A 19,875-nucleotide genomic window follows, 5' to 3' on the forward strand; every position below is an offset into this window, starting at 1 on the left:
AAGACCGGCAAGACCCCATTTCCCTTGGCTGTGTGCACAGCTTTTTTTGTAACAGAGCGCGCGGCGCCGCATTCGACGATGAACGACTTCAAGCCGAATCTGCCCGAGCATGTAGTACGTCTCACACAATCAGAGCGTAAAAATACGGGATATTTTACGGGAAAATAATAAAACGGGAAGACAGCGGGAAAAGAGCTAAAATACGTGAGAAACCCGGAAAAAACGGGAGGGTTGACAGCTATGTATAGATAGGAGGGGACACACAACTAGTAAAGTTGGATCTGCTGGGAATCCTTATAAATGCTGACAACGGGTCGGGCAGGCTTGGAAAATAATACTCTTCCCAAATCCCGTCGGCAAACAGGCTAAAATATCTCTTTTTGTCTCCACTAAGTGCCTCAAACAAAACTCCTGGACATCTCTTAAAGAGTCTACGCCGTGAACCTCGCATACTTTTGAGAATCCTACGTTTAGCTGATCTTGATAAATGCTCATTGTCACTCATGTAAACACAACAGTTTTTCTTCCGCAATCAGACGTCTGCGCTTTGTTTCCCGGCAGACCGAAAATAAACGCGACACTCGCGCCCCCCGGAAATCCGATAAAATTCAACCAATCAGATGACGACTTCGACATTCCTGAAGTGTTTCCAGTTAAGTGTACCATATGCATCAGACGTTTAGCCAACGTTCCGTGGGCGTGACGTCTGAGCCTGAGACTAGGTGGCAACTCACTCATTCAGCTTTTTGCTTCGGAGCCGAGTGGTTGTCTTTACATGCTCTTCCATTTCCCTTTGCTAGAGAGGAGATGTTCTTCCGTTGGAGAAAAGGTGCATTCATCTGTGTTTTGCTCCATGAGTGCACAGATGAGTGCAGCAGTTTTGCCTCTGGGTGCTTCAACACAATAGAGAAGATTCCCTAAAAGAGCAAAACAGGGGTGACATTGCGTCTTTTTCAAGATGGAATTCCATCTGTGTTTTTCTGGATGCTTCCTGATCTTGTCTGACAGCCACAAAACACGCTAGGGCAGAGTTTGTTGATGGTTCATGTTCTCACGGTAGGAACATGACCATTAAAATGTTGAGATCAAGACTCGAATACCTTGAAAAAGGTAGAGTCCGCTCCATTATTCCCCGTTCTGGTTTCTCTGCACTGCAGAGAGCCACTTCGGTTAATAAGCAGGGTGATCCAAGGATTTTAGTGGAAGCTCTCCCGCCAGGCCAGTCCCCACGGGCCTCCAACTCACATCGCAAGCTGTTGAGCTTCCCGATGAGTTTGTGGGTCCTTCTCACGGGGGAATAGTCAAAGCCTCACCCAATGTCTCATTTGGAGCTCCTGCGGAGGATCAGATGTCGATCACAGCATCTGAGGGTGGGCTTGAATCCTCCAGGGATGAAGACTCAGTAGTGCTGCCCCCTTCTGGGAGAGTGGTGCCGGTTGAGTCGGACCCAGAGTTGATGGCCATGCTTTCCCGGGCCGCTGCGAACATTGGGCTTGAGTGGAACACTGCACCCTGCCCTGAATGCTTGCGGTTGGACGATTGGTTTCTCGGCACGGGGCGTGCTTCACAGCATTGTCCTGCCGCAGTACCTTTTCCCCAGAGGTACATGAGGTCACAAAGTCGTAGAAGTCACCTTTTACTGCCCGAAGCTGCTTCACTGCTTCCTCCACTCTTACTACCCTCTATGGTGGGGCAGCCAAACGGTACACAGAGATTCCTCAGGTGGAGCGTGCAATTTCGTTGCACTTATCCCCCGGGTGATCCAGCTGATCTGGAGTCGATTTCTGGGATGCACAGATAGACCTGTTTGCCTCCCAGGAATCCTCCCACTGCTCGCTCTTTTACTTTCTGAACGAGACACAGCTGGCCCCGGTGCCTACGCAAATATGACCATTATAGAAATGTATGGAAAACAATGAACTCTCAAATATAACATAGTTCAGGTATGAAACTCCAACCAAACGCTGATTGGTTCTTTCAACGCCACGGCACCAGCCAATCAGAAGTTTTTCCAAATCCACGTAACCATATATATCTGCAATCGGCATGCTGCACAATGTGAAAGTTATCCCTCCTCCTCCCCAGTGCCACCTAGATATCTGCTACAGGGGTTCTACCATTTATTCCAGCAATCTTTCCTTTGTTTGTTATTTTTGACCAAGCTGAACAAATGATTGTATTTGCTCATCAGCAGCAGCAGTAGCAGCGTAGCAGATCTCATCCGCCAAAATCAAGTCATGTATATTTCATGCCCCATGCCAACAAATGCTGGTTGAATTTAATCCACTCCGAGAGGTGTCATGACTGAAGTCTGATTAAAATCCATTTTCTCTTTAGCTGTCCTCTGGTGCATATTACTGAAAAGATCCACAATATTTTGTTGCTTTTAGTACAAAGGATTGAGGAGAACTGTAAAAAGTTGATAATTCCTCTTTGGCGGCTCAAGCTAAGCGCTTTTCAGATTGTTGATAGCGATTGGCATTTGGTAATTGTCTGCCATGTGCGTAATCCCCCCGGTCACAACAGAAGCAACACGTGTCATGTTCCATCAGTGGCTTTGTGTGGATGCTCTGAAAATCTCTTGTATAATTCTGCCTTTGGACTGGCTTTCAGATGGATGTAGAAGAAGTTCTGTCTATTAATTATAATTTGATTGTTTACACAATGGCAGAAAAATTAACAGGAAATAAATTAAAGCGCCATGGCTCAAACATGGAGGGAGCATCAATGCGAGTTAGTGTTTATTCTTGCAATTCTGGTGATGCTACTGGCACAGAAATTGCTAGAACACTTAATCTTTAAAGGGTAAATCTGCATGGTCATTCAATTGTAAAATAACAACAGTATGTTTTTCATCTTTAAGACATGTATGATGTTGTGTGCTCTTGTACTATTGCATGGTTTGTGTTTGTAATGTATTAATGCGTTTTATAATCTAGTGACTCATACAGTATAGCCTTTGCTGTAAAGTGACCTTGAGCTCTGTAAAAGCTAGCAACTTTAATTAGCATCTTTGAAAAGCAGCACTTTTTCCGCTAACCAGTGAATTGTGTGTTGTGGGAAGCGTCGACTCTACAAGACAGCCACATATTATTTGTTAATTTGCTCTGCCTAACTGCAAAAAGTGAAACAGTGAAGCAGGTATTCTTGTCATGTATTTGTCTCTTGTTTTGTGTGCAAACACATGGCCGGTTGTTTTGGGCTATGTGTTGGCATTGTCTTGTGTTTTACCTGGTTTCCTTGTTAATGTTGTATCAGTGTCACCTGTGATTGTGATCATGTGTCCTTACCACGCCCCTTGTTCCCTCGTTAGTATTGATGTTCATCAGTGTCACCTGTACCTTTTGTGATGTGTTCTATGTAAGCTCCCGGTGTTTGTTCCTCAGTGCTGGTTCGTCTTGTTAACAGCCGGTTCTGTGAGTATTGTGCTCTGTCTGTGAAAGTTCCAGTTCCTATTTGTGGTCAAGTCTAGTTATTGTCTGAGTTACTGTTTGTTTGCCCCATCGTGGGTCTTTGTTTTCCGTTTGTAATAAACCGTGTTTTGTAAAATTACTGTCTGCGCTTGGGTTCTATTTAGCGTAACGTGACAATTCTGTTGAAATATTTCAGCCATCGGTGCAACAAAGCACTGGACCCATAAATACAGAAACAGACCAAAGTGATTTGCACGCTTATTGCTTAAGTGACTATTTCACTGTATAGCACTTTTGTAAAAGAAATTGTGCATCTGTGATTCTAAATGGAGATTTTTGTTTTGTGCAGTTCAGAAGGTTAATAAAATCTAATGCTGTTCACAATTTGGGAAACAAAATGTCATTGATAATTATCGCAAAAATGTGTAGAGTGATAAAAATGAATGAAATAGTTTTGCAGAAACTAAAGCTGAAATGCGAGAATCAGTGAGGTTTGTTCTTGTGTTGTGTGTCAAGTACAGTTGAGCTTTCATTTACCATATTTGATGTGCTCTGTATGTGCGTTGATAAATGTTTATATGTGAATAATAGCCTAATTATATCTGTTCATCATATAAATCAATCATGTCTCTTCAGAAGATTTGGATTAAATCTTGCCCGAAAACAAATCCCCCGAGTTAAAGAGAAGCATCAGCATGATGCTGTGGCTACCACCATCGTGCTTCGTGGCAGGGATGTTGAGTTTCTGATAAGAAGTGTCTGTCTTGCCAAACATGCCATTTAGACTGATGGCCAAAAGCTTGATTCTTGTCTCTCCAGATAAAGCCTTCTTCCAGCTGGCTTCATAGTCTGCATAGTCTTGGAAATCTTCTTTTAACTATACATGCTTTGAGCTTTTCAATTTCTAACTTCTAACTTCTTGATATAAGCTGACCCATAATACTGACTCAACATGAATTGGACTCTCCAGATTTATAGCACAGTCCATTTGAACATCTTGTTGATCATTTATGACTTCTAAAACAAATTGGCTGCACCAATGATCGGTGTCACATTAAAAGGGGTGAAAACTTATAAATTAGCGATCTGCTGTTTCTTTTTTGGTAAACTTTTTTGGACAAAAAAAGTCCAGCAGGCATTAAATATTTGTCCAATTTTCTTTATTTATGTGCATGACTTCAAGCCATGAGTGCCTCTCTGCAAACAAAACTTTATTATATGGCCCTAAATGAATCCACTGGTGAACACTGAGCTTTTCATAATCTACTTGCCATTCATAAGGCCCATATATCTGCATGCCATCTCGAAGTGTTGTCTTCTAAAGCTGCCACCATAATCTATATTATTGTCAGAGAGGAGTAGGTATTTCGATTCGCAGAAGAGTATCTTTTTCATACAGTATAGATGATAAACTTGTTTTTCATTTTCTGCAAAGTCCCAAGGCCTTCAGGTATGGCCGTTTTGTTGCTGTGCCTTGGAGTGATTCCCGACCTTGATGGAATCTGCCGTGGCCCGCCTCCAGCTATTCTCCATGAACAAGCCCACCCAATGTGCCACAGGAGAGATGTGTATCTGATCACATATGTAGCTCGTCCTGCTTCCTCTATTACTCCAAAGGCGATGTTATCACAGGCACATGGCATGTTGATGTATACATTTTCATTTAAGAGATATAGTTCTTCACACACCTCATTTACTTCGAATTCTACTATACTTTTCAGTATTAGCCGAAGAAACATTGATTCTCTAAGAGCTCGTCTATATATTTAGTACTAGTAATAGTAACACTTAACACTTTTTTTTTCAAAGTAATGCATTTATTCAGCAAGAACACACTAAATTGATCAAAAGTATAGTAAAGACATTTATGTTACAAAATTTTTATATTTCAAATGTAGCAAATTAGCTCAACATAAATATTAAGAATCAATCATAACATGTAATAATTAATTATGAATATTTGGATCAGTTAACCCTTTGATGCACAACATGGGTCTAAATAGACCCGACTGAGTTTTCATTTTCTATATCTTTGCAAGAAATTAATTTCATCATTCAGTATTCCAGGTATTCCTCAATTAACTTGTTTTAGATCATTACAAATCCTTATTTAAATTTTTCCTTTCTTACTTTTCGAATAAAAATAGTTTTTGTTTCACTACCCTTCTAATGCGCAACATGGGTCTAAAAAGACCCGTATTCATGTTTCTTTGCTGAATAATTTAAAGAAATGTATTTTATCATTTATTAATCCAGGTATTCATTAAATATCTTGTTTTTGATTTCCACAAATCATTATTTTTATTTTTCCTTTCTTACTTTATAAACAAACACGTTTTTTGTATTTCTACATCAATTTTACACACATGGCTCAAAAATGACCCATAGGAACCTTTGATATTTATAAATAGTATACATATATTTACTGCAGAAAACTATTCACCTGCCACACATTTCACAATTCAACACGGCTGCTTTTGTATATTTCATGCATGTAAGTTTTATTTAATAAATTTTTTGTCATAGAAAATATTTGATATTTTGTGAAAGACATCTAGATATAGCCTAAAATTTGAACGTTTAGGCTAAGGTTACCTTGACCTTGAAATCCATTACTAGTGCAAAAGAGAAACATGTCCAATACTATTAGCTAGCTTGCGGTCGACATATTTTATTTTATCTAATGTTAGCTAGGTCAACAAAATAAAAGTTGCAATAGAAAGTTATATATACAAGTATATATTGGCGCTGTTGGGCAGAAACCTTACCTGGGCAGTACCTCCATATTCATTTTTATTTGTGGTCATAAATCAATGCTATCGGTCACATAAGCCGTTGTGTGGTGGCGTTCTGGTGCACTATGGCTGCTGTCGCATCATCTGGGTGGATGCTGCACATTGGTGGTGGGGAGATCAATGGTGGTGGGGAGATCCCCCTACAGTTGCACTACACTACAGTTCAATTTCAGTGTTATCGGTTATATGTGTGTTATGCGTGACAAAGTGGCCAGTAAACATATTTCACAGTAAATGTGTTGATCTAAACAACTGTGACAAAGGTTATTTTAAGAAAAAGTTTTCTTTATTCTTTTGTTTTATCACACTTGCATTTTAGACCCATGTGTGTAAACTTGATGTATTTACACAAAACCTAGGAAATATTAAAATATGAATTTGTGATAATTGAAAACAAGATATTATGAATATTCATAAATCATGAAATTTATAGATCATGAAAAATAAAATGCTCAAATAAAGTGATTTCAAAAGGTGAAACAAAAAAATGCCGAGCCATGAATACGGGTCTTTTTAGACCCATGTTGTGCATTAGAGGGGGTATCCATAGCTTGCGCATCAAAGGGTTAATAGAATTAACTTAATGTAATAAAATTGATACTCAACCTGTTCGTCCTTTGAACACTCAGTGTTAATTGTTTATTAATTCTAAGAAATTTTCATTTCCGGGGGAAGGGAAATGTCTTTCTTACTGTACAGTACTACTAATTGCCTGTAGTCAAAATCTAAATCATAAAATAAACTTTGTTGTTGCAAGCAGAGAATCAGAACCAAATACGTATTGTGCACAAGTTTTATTAACTAAATCACAAACATAACTAATCTAAACATATACACATTCGCACAATCACACATACATGGGTAAAATAGAAAGTGACAGGATAAACCCGTAAACAGGGAATGACGCTATGGAAAAGATTAATCTAAATATGAAAAGAACCATCAGCTTATTATTTTCAGAGCACCTCATTAAATGTATACTTGCATGGCCTTTGCAGTGAAAGCATTTTGTGAAGTTCCTGAAGAAGGCTTCTGATGGTTCCATGAGTTTCAAACGATTTCTTCTGTGTTGAATGAAGAAATGGAGATGAACTTGCATGGTTTGTTTGACTCTGTTCTACTCGAAAGTTCTCTTTGTCTCTATGAGCACATGGCTGGAATGCAGATTGTGGCCTGCCCGCCCTGGTCCGTAGAGGCCACGCTGAGCAACCAGGAGAAGGGACGAAGTCGGAAGAGTTGATGGTTGTCTATTCAGTGGTAGTAAAGTTGCAGTTTTCTTCTGAGTTGGAATGAAGAAATTACAGTCTGACTCTGTTGGGAGAGTGAAGGCGTAGCAGGCTGTGGTCAAGGCCTGCTGGCGCCCATGGGCCCCGGTGGGGGTCCCCACAGACATCAACTTGAAGAAGCAGCAGTAGAGGCCAGAAAAAGAAGAGGCGGGGTCACTGTGAATTTGTCTCTAATAAACCCTGAGAAAAGTCCCACCTCTCCGGGTTTGCTTGAACAATGAGAAAGGTGGAATTTCCAAGCGGGAAAATTCCTCTGTTGGCAATTTATGGACCTTTTGTTTCAATCGTGCTCATTTGCATGTACAGCTGGATTGGTTGCTGATGAAGAAACTATGAAAGATTCTTGTGATACTAATATGTTGCGCAGCTATCGACATATCATATACACGATCATTTCGATCTTCAAAGTACCAATTTATAGAGAGCAAACATTGTATAGGTGAGATTGACCAGATCATACACAGTATCAAAAAAAAAAAAGAATTAAAAGACACTATACAAGACAGTAAATCATTCACACAATGTTCTGGGATGCATGTTCATTTACAGATCAGTTCGTCTATAAATTAATGCAGGAAAGTGTGTTTTAAGGTCTGTTTCTGTCTTTTCAATGGCCTCTGTCTTGACCACATGACCACATTTTTAACAGCAATAAAGCCATCTTATGTGATGGTGGTCATGGTTCTTGGCCTAGTGGGAGGATGGGACCATAGATCCCAGAATGAGTTTTAAAGATTATTTGTTAAATATAACAAATAACTGTGTCTCATTTGTCTCAGTCGTTACACAAAGCAGTGTTGTTCTTTTGAAACCTTCATTCATTAAAGATTCCTGAAAAAGATGCATCATGGTTTTCACAACAACAAAAAACTCTTTATACATATATATATATATATATATATATATATATATATATATATATATATATATATATATATATATATATTAAGCAGCACAACTGTCTTCAACATTGATAATAATAACAATTGTTTTCTGAGCAGCAAATCAGCATATTTTAATGATTTATGCTGGATCATGTGACACCTAAGACTGGAGTAATGATGCTGAAAATGTGCTTTGCCATCACATGAATTGTTTTAAAATAAATTAAAAATAGAAAACAGTTATTTTAAATTACAATAACATTTCACAATGTTTCTGTTTTTACTGTATTTTTGACCAAATAAATGCAGCCTTAGTGTATATATATATGTATAGGCAATACAAGTAGTTTGTTTAGGCATGGGTTGTATGGAATTACAAACCTGCGCACATATTTTCAAAAGCACATAACTATAGAATCAATTCTGAATGAAACGCCGTCAGCGTTAATCACAGGTTCGCGTTTAAAGTCTGATCATTTCGACGGAGGTGAATCAATCAAAATTAACTTTAGCTGGAAATAACATTATTCAAGAACCGCTATAAAGCCAAAACAATCTCTGTTACCTTAAATTATATGTTTATCTCTGTAAAGCTGCTTTGAAACAATCCATTGTTAAAAGCGCTATATAAATGAAGATGACTTGACTTGACTTAGTGAGAACGAAACTAAGAGTGAGCAGAGAGAATGAGAGATAGAAGGCAGAGTTCAGGTAGAGAGTAAAGCCAAAGCCCCCAAGAAGAAAAGACAAAGAAAAGTGGCAAGGAAAGAGTTCCCCAAGAAAAGGACCCAGAGGAAAAGAAGAGCCGGAGCAACAGTTACAATCTTTTATCCCTTTCTTGACCATGTGACTGAAACCCAAATGTAAGACATTCGAACTGACCAATCAGCAGATTATTGCTCACCCACCATACTAAATGTGTGACAATTAGCAGACCCCCGATGTACTACTCATATCTTTCCATACAGGCCTTGATCTCTATCAGCACCTCTTGTGCCTTTATTCCAAATTAAAGAGGGGTTTGGAACAAGAGACCAAAAGACTTTGTTGATTTTCATCCTTACAAATGTTTTTCACAGTGATGCTCGTGTAATAACTATTGATTTCATAGTGATTGTACTGGTGTTTGAACAGATGCTCTGATGTTTGTCTTCTGATGTTTGAATTCATTCAATTAGCCAAATCATATTTGTGACTCTAAATCTGCCCCCTGCGGTGAGCTGTATACTAAGATGAAACCGTCTCCTTATTCATGGACGCGGGAAGTAGGGGTGCTGCAGGTGCTGCAGCACCCCCTGTTGGCAAACTGTGATGACAATAAAATGATAGCTTATAAATATATCTCTGGTTGTTGTTTCTGTTCCACAACATTTTGTGTGTCATGTTTGGGGTGGGGGATTAAGGGAGGGATATTTTTAGTAATTATTTAATTAAAAATTATTTAATTTATCTTCAGTGTGTAGTATTAGCCAGTCAGGTGTCTTGAAGTGAATCACGCGATTACGATTCAGCCTACGCAGCACAAAAAACCATAGACTGTAAAAAATAGCAAAAAACACACAAAAAAAACACCGGGTGCGTCCCAATGTGCATACTATGCCCTAAATAGTATTGACAATTACTAATGTCACATAGGCTACTATTTAGGATGGATAGTATGCACATTGGGACGCAGCTAGTCTAAAAAACTGCTAGTGATATAACTTAACGTTAGTCTACCGGTATATCAATATCAGCGCTATAGCAATACAATTAGTTAGCTCATGGCAGAGTTTATCAGCCGAACTCCAGAGCGCAAATCTACCTTTGGTGTACCAAAATCATCGTAAGGTAGAGGCACGGTGTCTTACATCTCGGCGTCTTTTTCCTGCCGCCGTGCAGGCCCAGATGGTAGCCAATGTGATTGTGATTAGCATGCCTATTATAAAGAAACGAACCTTTTACTATCATGTCCATTGATTTTGATTAATATGCGCGAGGGAGAGAGAGAAAGGAAGACAGCGCTTGTGTTGTGTGAAGACGTGAGAGTGCGCGCGCGTGGCCGGGGCGCTCTCTCTGCTCGTTTGCGTCCTGTCAGTCAAACGCATCAGTTATTCTACTCTACAACACTCACCGATCAAAAAAGGCTTTGGCGGGACAAAAATTTGCTTTGGCGATCCGACGGGTTTTAGAAGATTATTAAATACAACCCGAAACTAAAAAAACAGACCCGGCCTCTATTTGAGACCGGCCTTTATTTACCCAAACCCAGGGCCGGATTAAGAGTTCAGAGGGCCCTGGGCACAATGTCTTGTAGGCCCCCTCTTAGGCAGGCCAAATGTATATTTTGCCCAAGGACATTTTAATATGGCATTTACAGTTTTACTGACTTAAAAGGAACTTTGTTGTACTATGCTGGAGTAAAGTTCCTAAATGGTCGTTCTTTCCCATAGGAATTTGTAAAACTGTTGGGTGGACCTCTGTGCCTCTAGGGGGGTTCGGGGGCATGCTCCCCCGCAAGAAAATTTTGTACATTTTAAGGTTAAATGCATCAATCTGGTGCTCTTTGAGAGATCAAAATTAAGAGCTTCAACCCATGAACTGCTCGTTGAACAAAGAAAAAGCATTGATTTGTACCAGGACAATAAAGAGGGCTCAAACATCTTTTTAGTTATGAGAGTCTCAGTCTACATTACATTATCAATGGTGTTTTAGGATGCCAAACAATTATTATAATAATGTAATAATGATTTATATAATTATTCCTATGACATAAAATCCGTATAGCCTATAAATGTACTATAAATGAAAATGAATATTTCAAAAGTATATTTTAGTCTACATTACACTATAATACAGGAAAATTAAAATACTTTTGTCCTAATTTCTTCACTTGCAAGAAACCCTTGAGCTTTTATTTAGGAGAAAACACCAGATCACCATGCTGATCGCGTGAGCAAAGAGCGCACTTTTCTTTAAATCACCCAGCACACACAGGATGCCTATTCTTAAAGTCTTGTGCTGTTTTATAAAGGCACAAAGCCATATCATGGTTTCGATTTTATTTCGGTGGCAAAATATAACGCTAGAGACCTTTATGTTAGGTTATACATTTTACATCTCATATGTGTTGGGAAAAGGGAGAAGAGAGAGTTCGGCAAAAGGCGGATTCGAACTCGGGTCGAGCGCATCAAAAGCTATTATCAAGCAGTTCGCGCGCTACGACCTACGCCACTGTAGCTATTCCGTGACGGGCGTCTTTTTGGTAAAAAGACAGGCACTTAGTGCAAATATACGCTCCGTTATCTAAAATATCTTTTTTCTTCCCCTCGCTTGGGCCACAAGTGCGCATGGCGAACTTGCAATGATTACATTTTATCAGACCGGCCCTCGCGGCATCGAAACACTACCGGCCCACCGGGGAAACTCCCAACTCTCCCGATTGCCACTCCGCCCCTGGTGCCCAGGGCCCCTTAGATGTCATGGGCCCCTGGGCAAGTGCCCAGTTGCCCTAATGGTTAATCCGGCCCTGCCCAAACCTGTCGCCACACCAGGCGTGTAAAAGAGACAGGCGTCTATTTGGGACTCGGCTATTATTTGAAGTTTTACGGTATAAAGATCGTTGCCGTGCTTGCATCACTCCCTTACTCCTCCTATAGGCTAGTCCCTATGGCCACTTGGCCTGCGTGAATGCAAATGGAAAAAAAGGTTTTGAGGGAGAGTAGCAATAATTTGTTACATTTATATAGCGCTTTTCTAGGTACTAGTAATTAACAGATCTGTTTAGAAGTGGACTTTTCCTATAACCACGTTCCTGTAATTGCTTGGTCAACCCCCCCCCGCCCCTCGCAGCCCGCTCCACGCACCCCCTGTCGAAAATGACTTCCCGCGTCTCTGTCCTTATTGGAATAAAACACCAGCGGAGAACCATGTTTTGCCCCCTCCTGATATTTTGGAACAAATCCATCCACAGTTGCTCTCACAACCTACATGTGGGCAACAGATCTTACACCTCCCGGAGCAGCCATTAAGCCAAATGGTAGCACTCCCCCCTGAGATAGGCCTTGTAGCAACATTTTAAGGAACACTTCAGCCTCCTAGGATGCACTGTAATGTGAGCATCTCCACGGGAAACATCGGCTCAAGCCATGCTATTCTGTTAGTCATGGTCCTTTTGGTGTCAAAAAGTTTTTGAGGTTTGAGTCAGATCGTCCTTTAGTCTACAAGAGGAAAATCACACTTAGGCCACCAAAGTATTAGTCCCGCCCCTCCTCCACTGTGATTGGACGATTGGGTAAAAAGTGACAGTGATGAGCCCTGCGTTTTACCCAAAGTTGAACATTCTTCAACTCTCGGCGACCAGTAAAATACGCCGAGTGCTCAGCGCTTCAGCGTGAAAAAAACGTTCAGCGCCTCGCTACGCTCATTGCATTTTAAAAACGCGGCGCTCCCATTGAAAACATTTGAAAAAATACGCCAGCCGCGTGAAAAACACTTTGGTGGACACATGGCCTTACTGTTATATGATACTGCTGCACTTGTATTGAGCTGTAGGTGTAGTTTACAAAAGGACTCCAAATTAGCATTAGCATTCCAAGGAGCACCTCCACAGTCCTTACCGAAGCGTATTGATCGAATCTGAGGCTGTAACCCGTGACGTAACTGTTTCAGCAAAGCCTTGTGAAAAGGTTTTCGGTGGCTCAACTTTAGGTCACATCCGCAGGGACACAGCCAGACTGTATGGATCAATACAGGAGCTTCACAGATTATGTCCATTGATTTTAGCATGTGGACCATTGCTTCGTTCAGAGCATGACTGAGATTGTACATGTCGGATTGTGTTTGCAGGAGCGGAGGGTGCAGTGTTCAGTAACTCAGTGGAGACCCCGCATGTGAGGGCCGAGCCCTTCAAAGAGTTACGGTAAGACTATTGATTTCTGGATTCTGATTAGGTGTTCCATCCAAGGTGTTTTCATTTACTCTAACTACACTGTAATTACATGTCCAAATATTTCAGTTATAAAAGAATGTAATGATGTTCAGTTATTCACATTATTTTTTAAATGCTACGAGTTTTATTTAATTATTAGTATCTTTTAACAATTTACTTTAACTGAGCAGTACATGACAGCAAATATATTCTAAATAATTACATGTGTTTTTCTGAATAAATAAAAAACAGGGGAAATTATTAAGTATCCAATCCAAACAATATTGGCTGATAGTGTTAAAAGAAAATTCTAATATTATAACCAACATGGTACTGATAGCACATCCTAGGTTTAAGTATTTGTTTTATTTTTTCCTGAGAAAAAACTACTGATTACTAAAATCAAAATGCTATTTTGCTGTGTTTGTGTATGTTTGTGCTTGAATCTAAAGCCATGATACTGATGAAAATTATGAACCATTTAAGAACACTAGGTATCTCGCTAAAGGGGCTTTTTTTTTTCTTTGAAATATGCTGTTTATAGATCTGCATCTGCTAGCATTATCAAAATCATTAACAGCAAGCTCTTCACTAAAGTACAGCTGCAGAAGACGCCACATCCAGAGCCGTGCTACCGAGCTGCATAGGGAGATGATTGCACGTCGATTGCAATTTCCCACACAGAGCGTAATGATCAAAGATTGCGGGGAAAAATGATTCTTTTCCAGCAAGCACTACACATGTCTCTGTTGAAAGCTACAAAGGAAGGAAATAAAGCATGACATTTGTGCAAATTCCACTTACCCCTAAATTTAGGTTTTTAGCGTATGCATCTGGCTGTCAGCAGATTATAGAGCACCTCTGTAAGCTGTTTCCGACAGCAGAGAGGAAGGGGGGGTAACAATTTGGATTACCGTCTTAAATGCATCACTATCGGTTGTAAAGACAGTCGCATGGAAATTCGGAAACCTATCCTACACTGCTTATTTTAGAAACACCCAAATGGATGTTTTGGTACAGACAGTTGTCATGATATTTCAATACCATCTTGTCTAAGGTACTCGTAAAACAAACAGGATGTCAGTGCTCTGTGATTTTAATGGTTCGCAATTGCTTTGAATAGAGTTTATGTCCTTTTCTAAGCTATCGAAGGCCGTCTAAATCCAGACAAATGTTCCCTATTATTGCAGGCTTTTTCAATTCAATCAGATACATTGTTCCACGGTTATTATTGGTCAGCGTTATGGTGGGAGAAGATAAGAGTTATACATTAGACTGATGTCATTGTCGTGTAATAATGGTTTGGATAAAATTCCAACCTCCTCTAACACGCCGCTTCCAAAGATCAGGCCGCGCATTATGAGAGTTCTTGAGGGGATAATCGCTCTTGCTCTTTGCTCTGAAAGCTTTGAGCAATTACAGCCAATTTAAGTGTTATTTTCTGCCTTTGTCGCCAAATGTCACAACAAAATATGTCCCTGGTCTATGCGTAGTATCTGAGGCCCCTTTGGAGAAAGTGCTGGCGCTGTAAAGTACAGTTTACCCAGTTTACTGAAGCTACTCGTTAAGACCAGGGCTCGATCCAAGTAATGTTGTATACATGCAGACAAAGGAAGATCAATGTGTTTGTCGCTGGCACCTCCTCTCTTGGACGGACGTGCTTTTCTGTCCTGATCGATGCCTGGATGCTCATCAAAATCTAATTAAAGTAGATTCTCATTAACTAAAACAAACACGTGAAGTGCAATGCCAATACCCCAAGCAGTAGGCGAACATGAACGACAGAGCATTGGCAACTGGGTCAGATATGGCAGGGAATGCACATTTAGCAGGAAATAATGAGCAATAAATGGCCTGTGGGGAGACGGGCTCCTCCTGAACGGCCTGCGCACACACAAACACATTACTGGCCCATTCCTGTCTGTTCTGCTGATGGAGCAAGCAGAAGTAAAGCCACAAGCACAGACAGGTGTTGTGGCTTATCAAGCTTTCTGTGATGAACAAGGACAACACACTGACAGCCGTCAATCAAAATGAGGGGTGAAATCTCCCTGAATACCTGTTAACAGGACTGTGTTTAAAGGGATAGTTCATCCCAAAATTTAAATTTTCTCATCACTTACCCTCAAGTTGATCTAACCCTGTCTGAGGACACAAAATAAGATATTTTGAAAAATGTTGGTAATCAAACATTTGACGGTAGCCATTGACTTTCATAGGGGGAAAAAATACTATGGAAGTCAATGGCTATACCTTCAACTGCTGGTTACCAACATTCTTCAAAAAATCTTCTTTTGTGTTCAACAGAAGAAACAAATGAAGATATTTTTGATATCATCTCATTATTCTTGTCCATCCATTGAAAGTCCACGTAAACAAATTTTAAAGTAGTAAACGTAATAAAGACATTCAAAAAGTTAACTACTGTATATGAATCCTTTGATTTAATACATGTTTTCTGAAGAGAGATAATACTTTATATGATGAACAGATATAATTTAGGCTTTTATTTATTATAATTAATATAATATAATATAATTATGCTTCTACCCGCAACCCTACAGTACACTGTAAAAAAATAAATAATAATAATTCAGCCAGTGTCATGTAATTTAAGTTTAAATGACTTAAACATCCAAGTTAATTGTACCTTACAATTTAAGGCAGGATTTTTTTTTATAGTGTACGGAGGATAAGTGGTTTAGAGAATGGATGGATAATACTTCTAAAAAATTACTTTATGTAAAATCTGTTCCATGCTTTAATCATTTTCCTAAAGTGTTTAATTTCTTGATTAATCTTTTTTATGGGCTTGTCTTAGTAAACCATACTATTGATATATGCAAATAATGTGATTAGTTAATCAGCATATCATGTAATTAATTGAATTGAGAGCCCTAATTATATCCTCATCTACCTTTGAGGGAAAGCGGAGGTAAAAGATGTCATCCTATGATGATAATCTGAATGAAAGAGAAATATATCACCGACAGAGGTGTATATCTAGAGGTGAAAATAGGTGTTATGAGCCTATAGGCTCTGTAAATTATGTAAAAGCATCTGCTGGTACTGTAGATGCTATAACTACTAGCAATGAAAAATCTGAGACTCATTCATGAAAAACACAAGTCTATAAGGGGAGTGACTCTCATTGGCTCTCTGTCACAAAAACCAACCCAAAAGCTATATATATATATATATAAAAGATGTTAAGGGCGTAACGGTACATGTATTTGTCCCGAACCGTCACGGTTTCTGTGCATACAATCAGAGGATGAACATAATCAATCAACAGGTCATCCACACTCCAATCCAGAAGGGGGCGTGCGCGGTAATGCAATGCTGTTTGCTGACCTCCACAACAGGAAAAAGAGCAGAAGAAGACGAGATGATCTATGCACCAACCCAAAACGTCCCGGGTTACGTATGTAACCCTAGTTCCCCGAAGGGACGGACGCTGCGTGTAATCGCAGTGGGAACGCCCTCAGCGTGACGCGTCTGAAGCATGAATGAAATCAGTCAATGGAGAGAATGAGCGTACGGCGAGTGACGTCATCGACCAGGAAGCTATAAATATCCCCTGAGTACACAATACGCCAGCTTGAAAGTTACTGAAGCAGCGACCCAAGGGGATGCCGAGAGTATGGCAGGACACGCAGCGTCCGTCCCTTCGGGGAACTAGGGTTACATACGTAACCCGGGACGTTCCCCTTCAGGGACTACCGCTGCGTGTAATCGCAGTGGGAACGCAATACCCACATCCCCATACGACCAAATCCCCGTCGTGTGTCATTAGGAGACACAAGCCGACGAGAGAACCTGAGCCCCGGGAGTGGAGCTAAGATCGAGGGAATAAAATCTAACGAAAGTGTGCGGTGAGGACCAGCCTGCCGCATCACAAACGTCCTGAAGAGAAGCTCCTGAAAGAAGAGCTGTAGAAGCAGCCATACTCCGGGTGGAACGAGCCCTTACAGCCAAAGGTGAAGGCTGATGGGCCGACCCATAAGCAAGTGGGATGGCCTCGACCACCCACTTGCTCATCCTTTGCCTAGATGCAGGACACCCTTTCTTAGGTGACCCAAACAGACGAACAGTTGTTCCGATCTCCTCCACAGGGCAGCTCTGTGGACGTAAGCATCTAAAACCCAAACTGGGCACAGCAAATTAATTTTCTCCTGGTCTGACGTCAGAAAAGGCGGAGGACAGAAAACCTGCAGAACTATAGGTCTAACAGAAACAGTTGGAACCTTAGGAACATAACCTGGTCTCGGAAAGAGAAAGGCCTTAACCAACCAGGAGCAAATTCCAGGCACGAGGGAGCCACCGAAAGTGCTTGAATATCTCCAATTCTTTTTAGAGATGAGATAGCGAGAAAAAGGATAGTCTTAGAGTAAGAAACTTTTCCGAAACTTCCTCGATGGGCTCGAAAGGAGCAAGGGAGAGACCTTCTACTCTCTTAGATGATGGCCAGATCCCAAGCTGGTACCCTCGTGCGAACTGCAGGCCTCAGCCTCAAGGTGCCACGAAGGAAGCGAGACATAAGTGGGTGTTTCCCGAGGGAACCTCCATTTGAAGGGGTGTGGTAAGCAGCTAAGGCCGCCACATACACCTTCAGTGTGGAGTGGGATAACCCTGTGGAGAGACGGTCCTGCAGGAAATCCAGCACTGTACCAACCGGGCAGTTAACTGGGTCCTGCTGGCGCTCTCCACACCAAGAGGTGAAAAGTTTCCACCTCGCGCATATAACTTCCTCGTGGAGGGAGCTCTGGATCGGAGGATGGTCTCAACGACCTCAGCCGAGAGACCAGAATCTATGAGCTGGGCCCCCTCAGAGGCCAAGCCCACAGCCTCCATAGCTCTAGACGGGGGTGAAGGATCGACCCACTCGCCTGAGAGAGCAGATCTCTCCTGATCGGTATCTCTAGGGGAGAGCCGTAGAGGAGAGACACTAGGTCCGCAAACCATACCCGGGCCGACCAGAACGGGGCTATTAGCAGGAGACTGAGCCCGTCCTGGCGAACCCTCTCCAGAACTCCTGGGAGCAGAGCGATCGGGGAAAAAGCGTACAAGCGTGACCTCGGCCACGGATGTACCATCGCATCCAACCCCAGCGGGGCTGGATGGCTGCGAGAGAACCACAGCGGGCAGTGTGATGTTTCTCGAGAAGCAAATAGGTCTACCTCGGCAAGACCTAAATGTTTCCATAGGAGTTCCACCACCTCGGGGTGAAGACTCCATTCCCCGGGCCTCGGCCCCTGTCTTGACAGGATGTCTGCCCCCTGATTAAAATACCCCGGGAGATAAATAGCTCTCAGAGAAAGAATTTTCCCCTGGGACCATAGAAGGATCTGACGTGCCAGTTTGTAAAGCGGGCGAGAACGCAAACCCCCCTGATGGTTGATATAAGAAACCACCGATGTGTTGTCTGTCCGGACAAGAACATGGTGGCCCCTTAGGTCTGGGAGGAAGTGTTTCAGAGCCTGAAACACCGCCAACATCTCTAGGCAGTTTATGTGCCACAGACGATGATGGTCCTCCCACAGACCCTGAGCCGGGCGACCATCCATGATCGCCCCCCCAACCCGTGAGAGAAGCATCTGTCGTTACCATAACGCGACGACAAGGAGCTCCTAACACAGGGCCTTGGGACAGAAACCAAGGATCTTTCCACATGATCAGGGCGTGATGACAGCGTCGCGAACTCACGATCATGCGAAGCGGATTTCCCCTCGGGGAGAATCCCTTGGTCCTGAGCCACCACTGTAACAGTTTAATGTGCAAGAGGCCAAGAGGTATCACGTTGGACGCAGCTGCCATGAAACCTAACAGTCTCTGGAACTGTTTTACAGTGGATGACTGGCCTAGCTTGACCTGATCTACTGCAGCGAGAATCAAAGCAATACGAGCAGGTGACAATAGTGCCTGCATCGTCGTTGAATCCCACACTACACCTAGAAAAGTGGTTCTCTGTAATGGAGAAAGAACACTCTTTTTGGCGTTGAGCCTCAGCCCCAGTCACTTGATATGAGCAAGAACGACATCTCGGTGCCGAACCGCCTGTTGTTCCGATTGAGCTAGAATCAAGCAATCCTCTAAATAGTACAGAAAGCGGATGCCCTGTAACCTCAGCGGGGCTATAGCAGCATCCATACACTTCGTGAATGTTCGGGGTGACAGTGCTAGGCCGAACGGAAGAACCCGATATTGGTACGCTTCGCCCCCGAAAGCGAACCTCAGGAACTTCCTGTGTTGAGGGAGGATAGATACATGGAAGTAAACGTCCTTTAGATCTATCATGACAAACCAGTCCTCGGATCTGATTTGAACATCCCCTGTGACAGACACAGCGCCCTGTAACGTACTGGCAGGGAACAGCTGGTCTGAGCAATCCACAGCCCTCCTCGGAGGCGGCGAGCGTCCCTCGGGAAATCGCTCGCAGAGTCTCTCTACGCCCTGTATAGGCAGGGTTAGTAGAACAGACCCCTGAGGGCATCGAGAAAGACAGGGCACCGTGTTTTTGTGGGGTGAACTCAAGTTTTTCCCGATGGGGACCACCCTCAGAGTCCTGACGTTCAGCCCGTCAGGACT

General features: G+C 41.9%; 1 protein-coding gene across 2 annotated transcripts in view; it reads left to right on the forward strand.

Moving 5' to 3' along the window:
• sgcd (sarcoglycan, delta (dystrophin-associated glycoprotein)) overlaps positions 1-19,875 on the forward strand; it is a 215,553-nt gene that overhangs the window by 177,804 nt on the left and 17,874 nt on the right. For both annotated transcript variants that reach the window (XM_056262310.1, XM_056262309.1), the window contains exon 6: positions 13,206-13,278. In XM_056262310.1, the coding sequence (XP_056118285.1) occupies positions 13,206-13,278 (73 nt within the window). The remainder of the gene's footprint in view (positions 1-13,205; positions 13,279-19,875) is intronic.

The sequence above is a fragment of the Rhinichthys klamathensis genome, unplaced genomic scaffold (genome assembly GCF_029890125.1).
Source record: "Rhinichthys klamathensis goyatoka isolate OS25496 unplaced genomic scaffold, OSU_Roscu_1.1 h1tg000191l_1, whole genome shotgun sequence".
Lineage (NCBI taxonomy): Eukaryota > Metazoa > Chordata > Actinopteri > Cypriniformes > Leuciscidae > Rhinichthys > Rhinichthys klamathensis.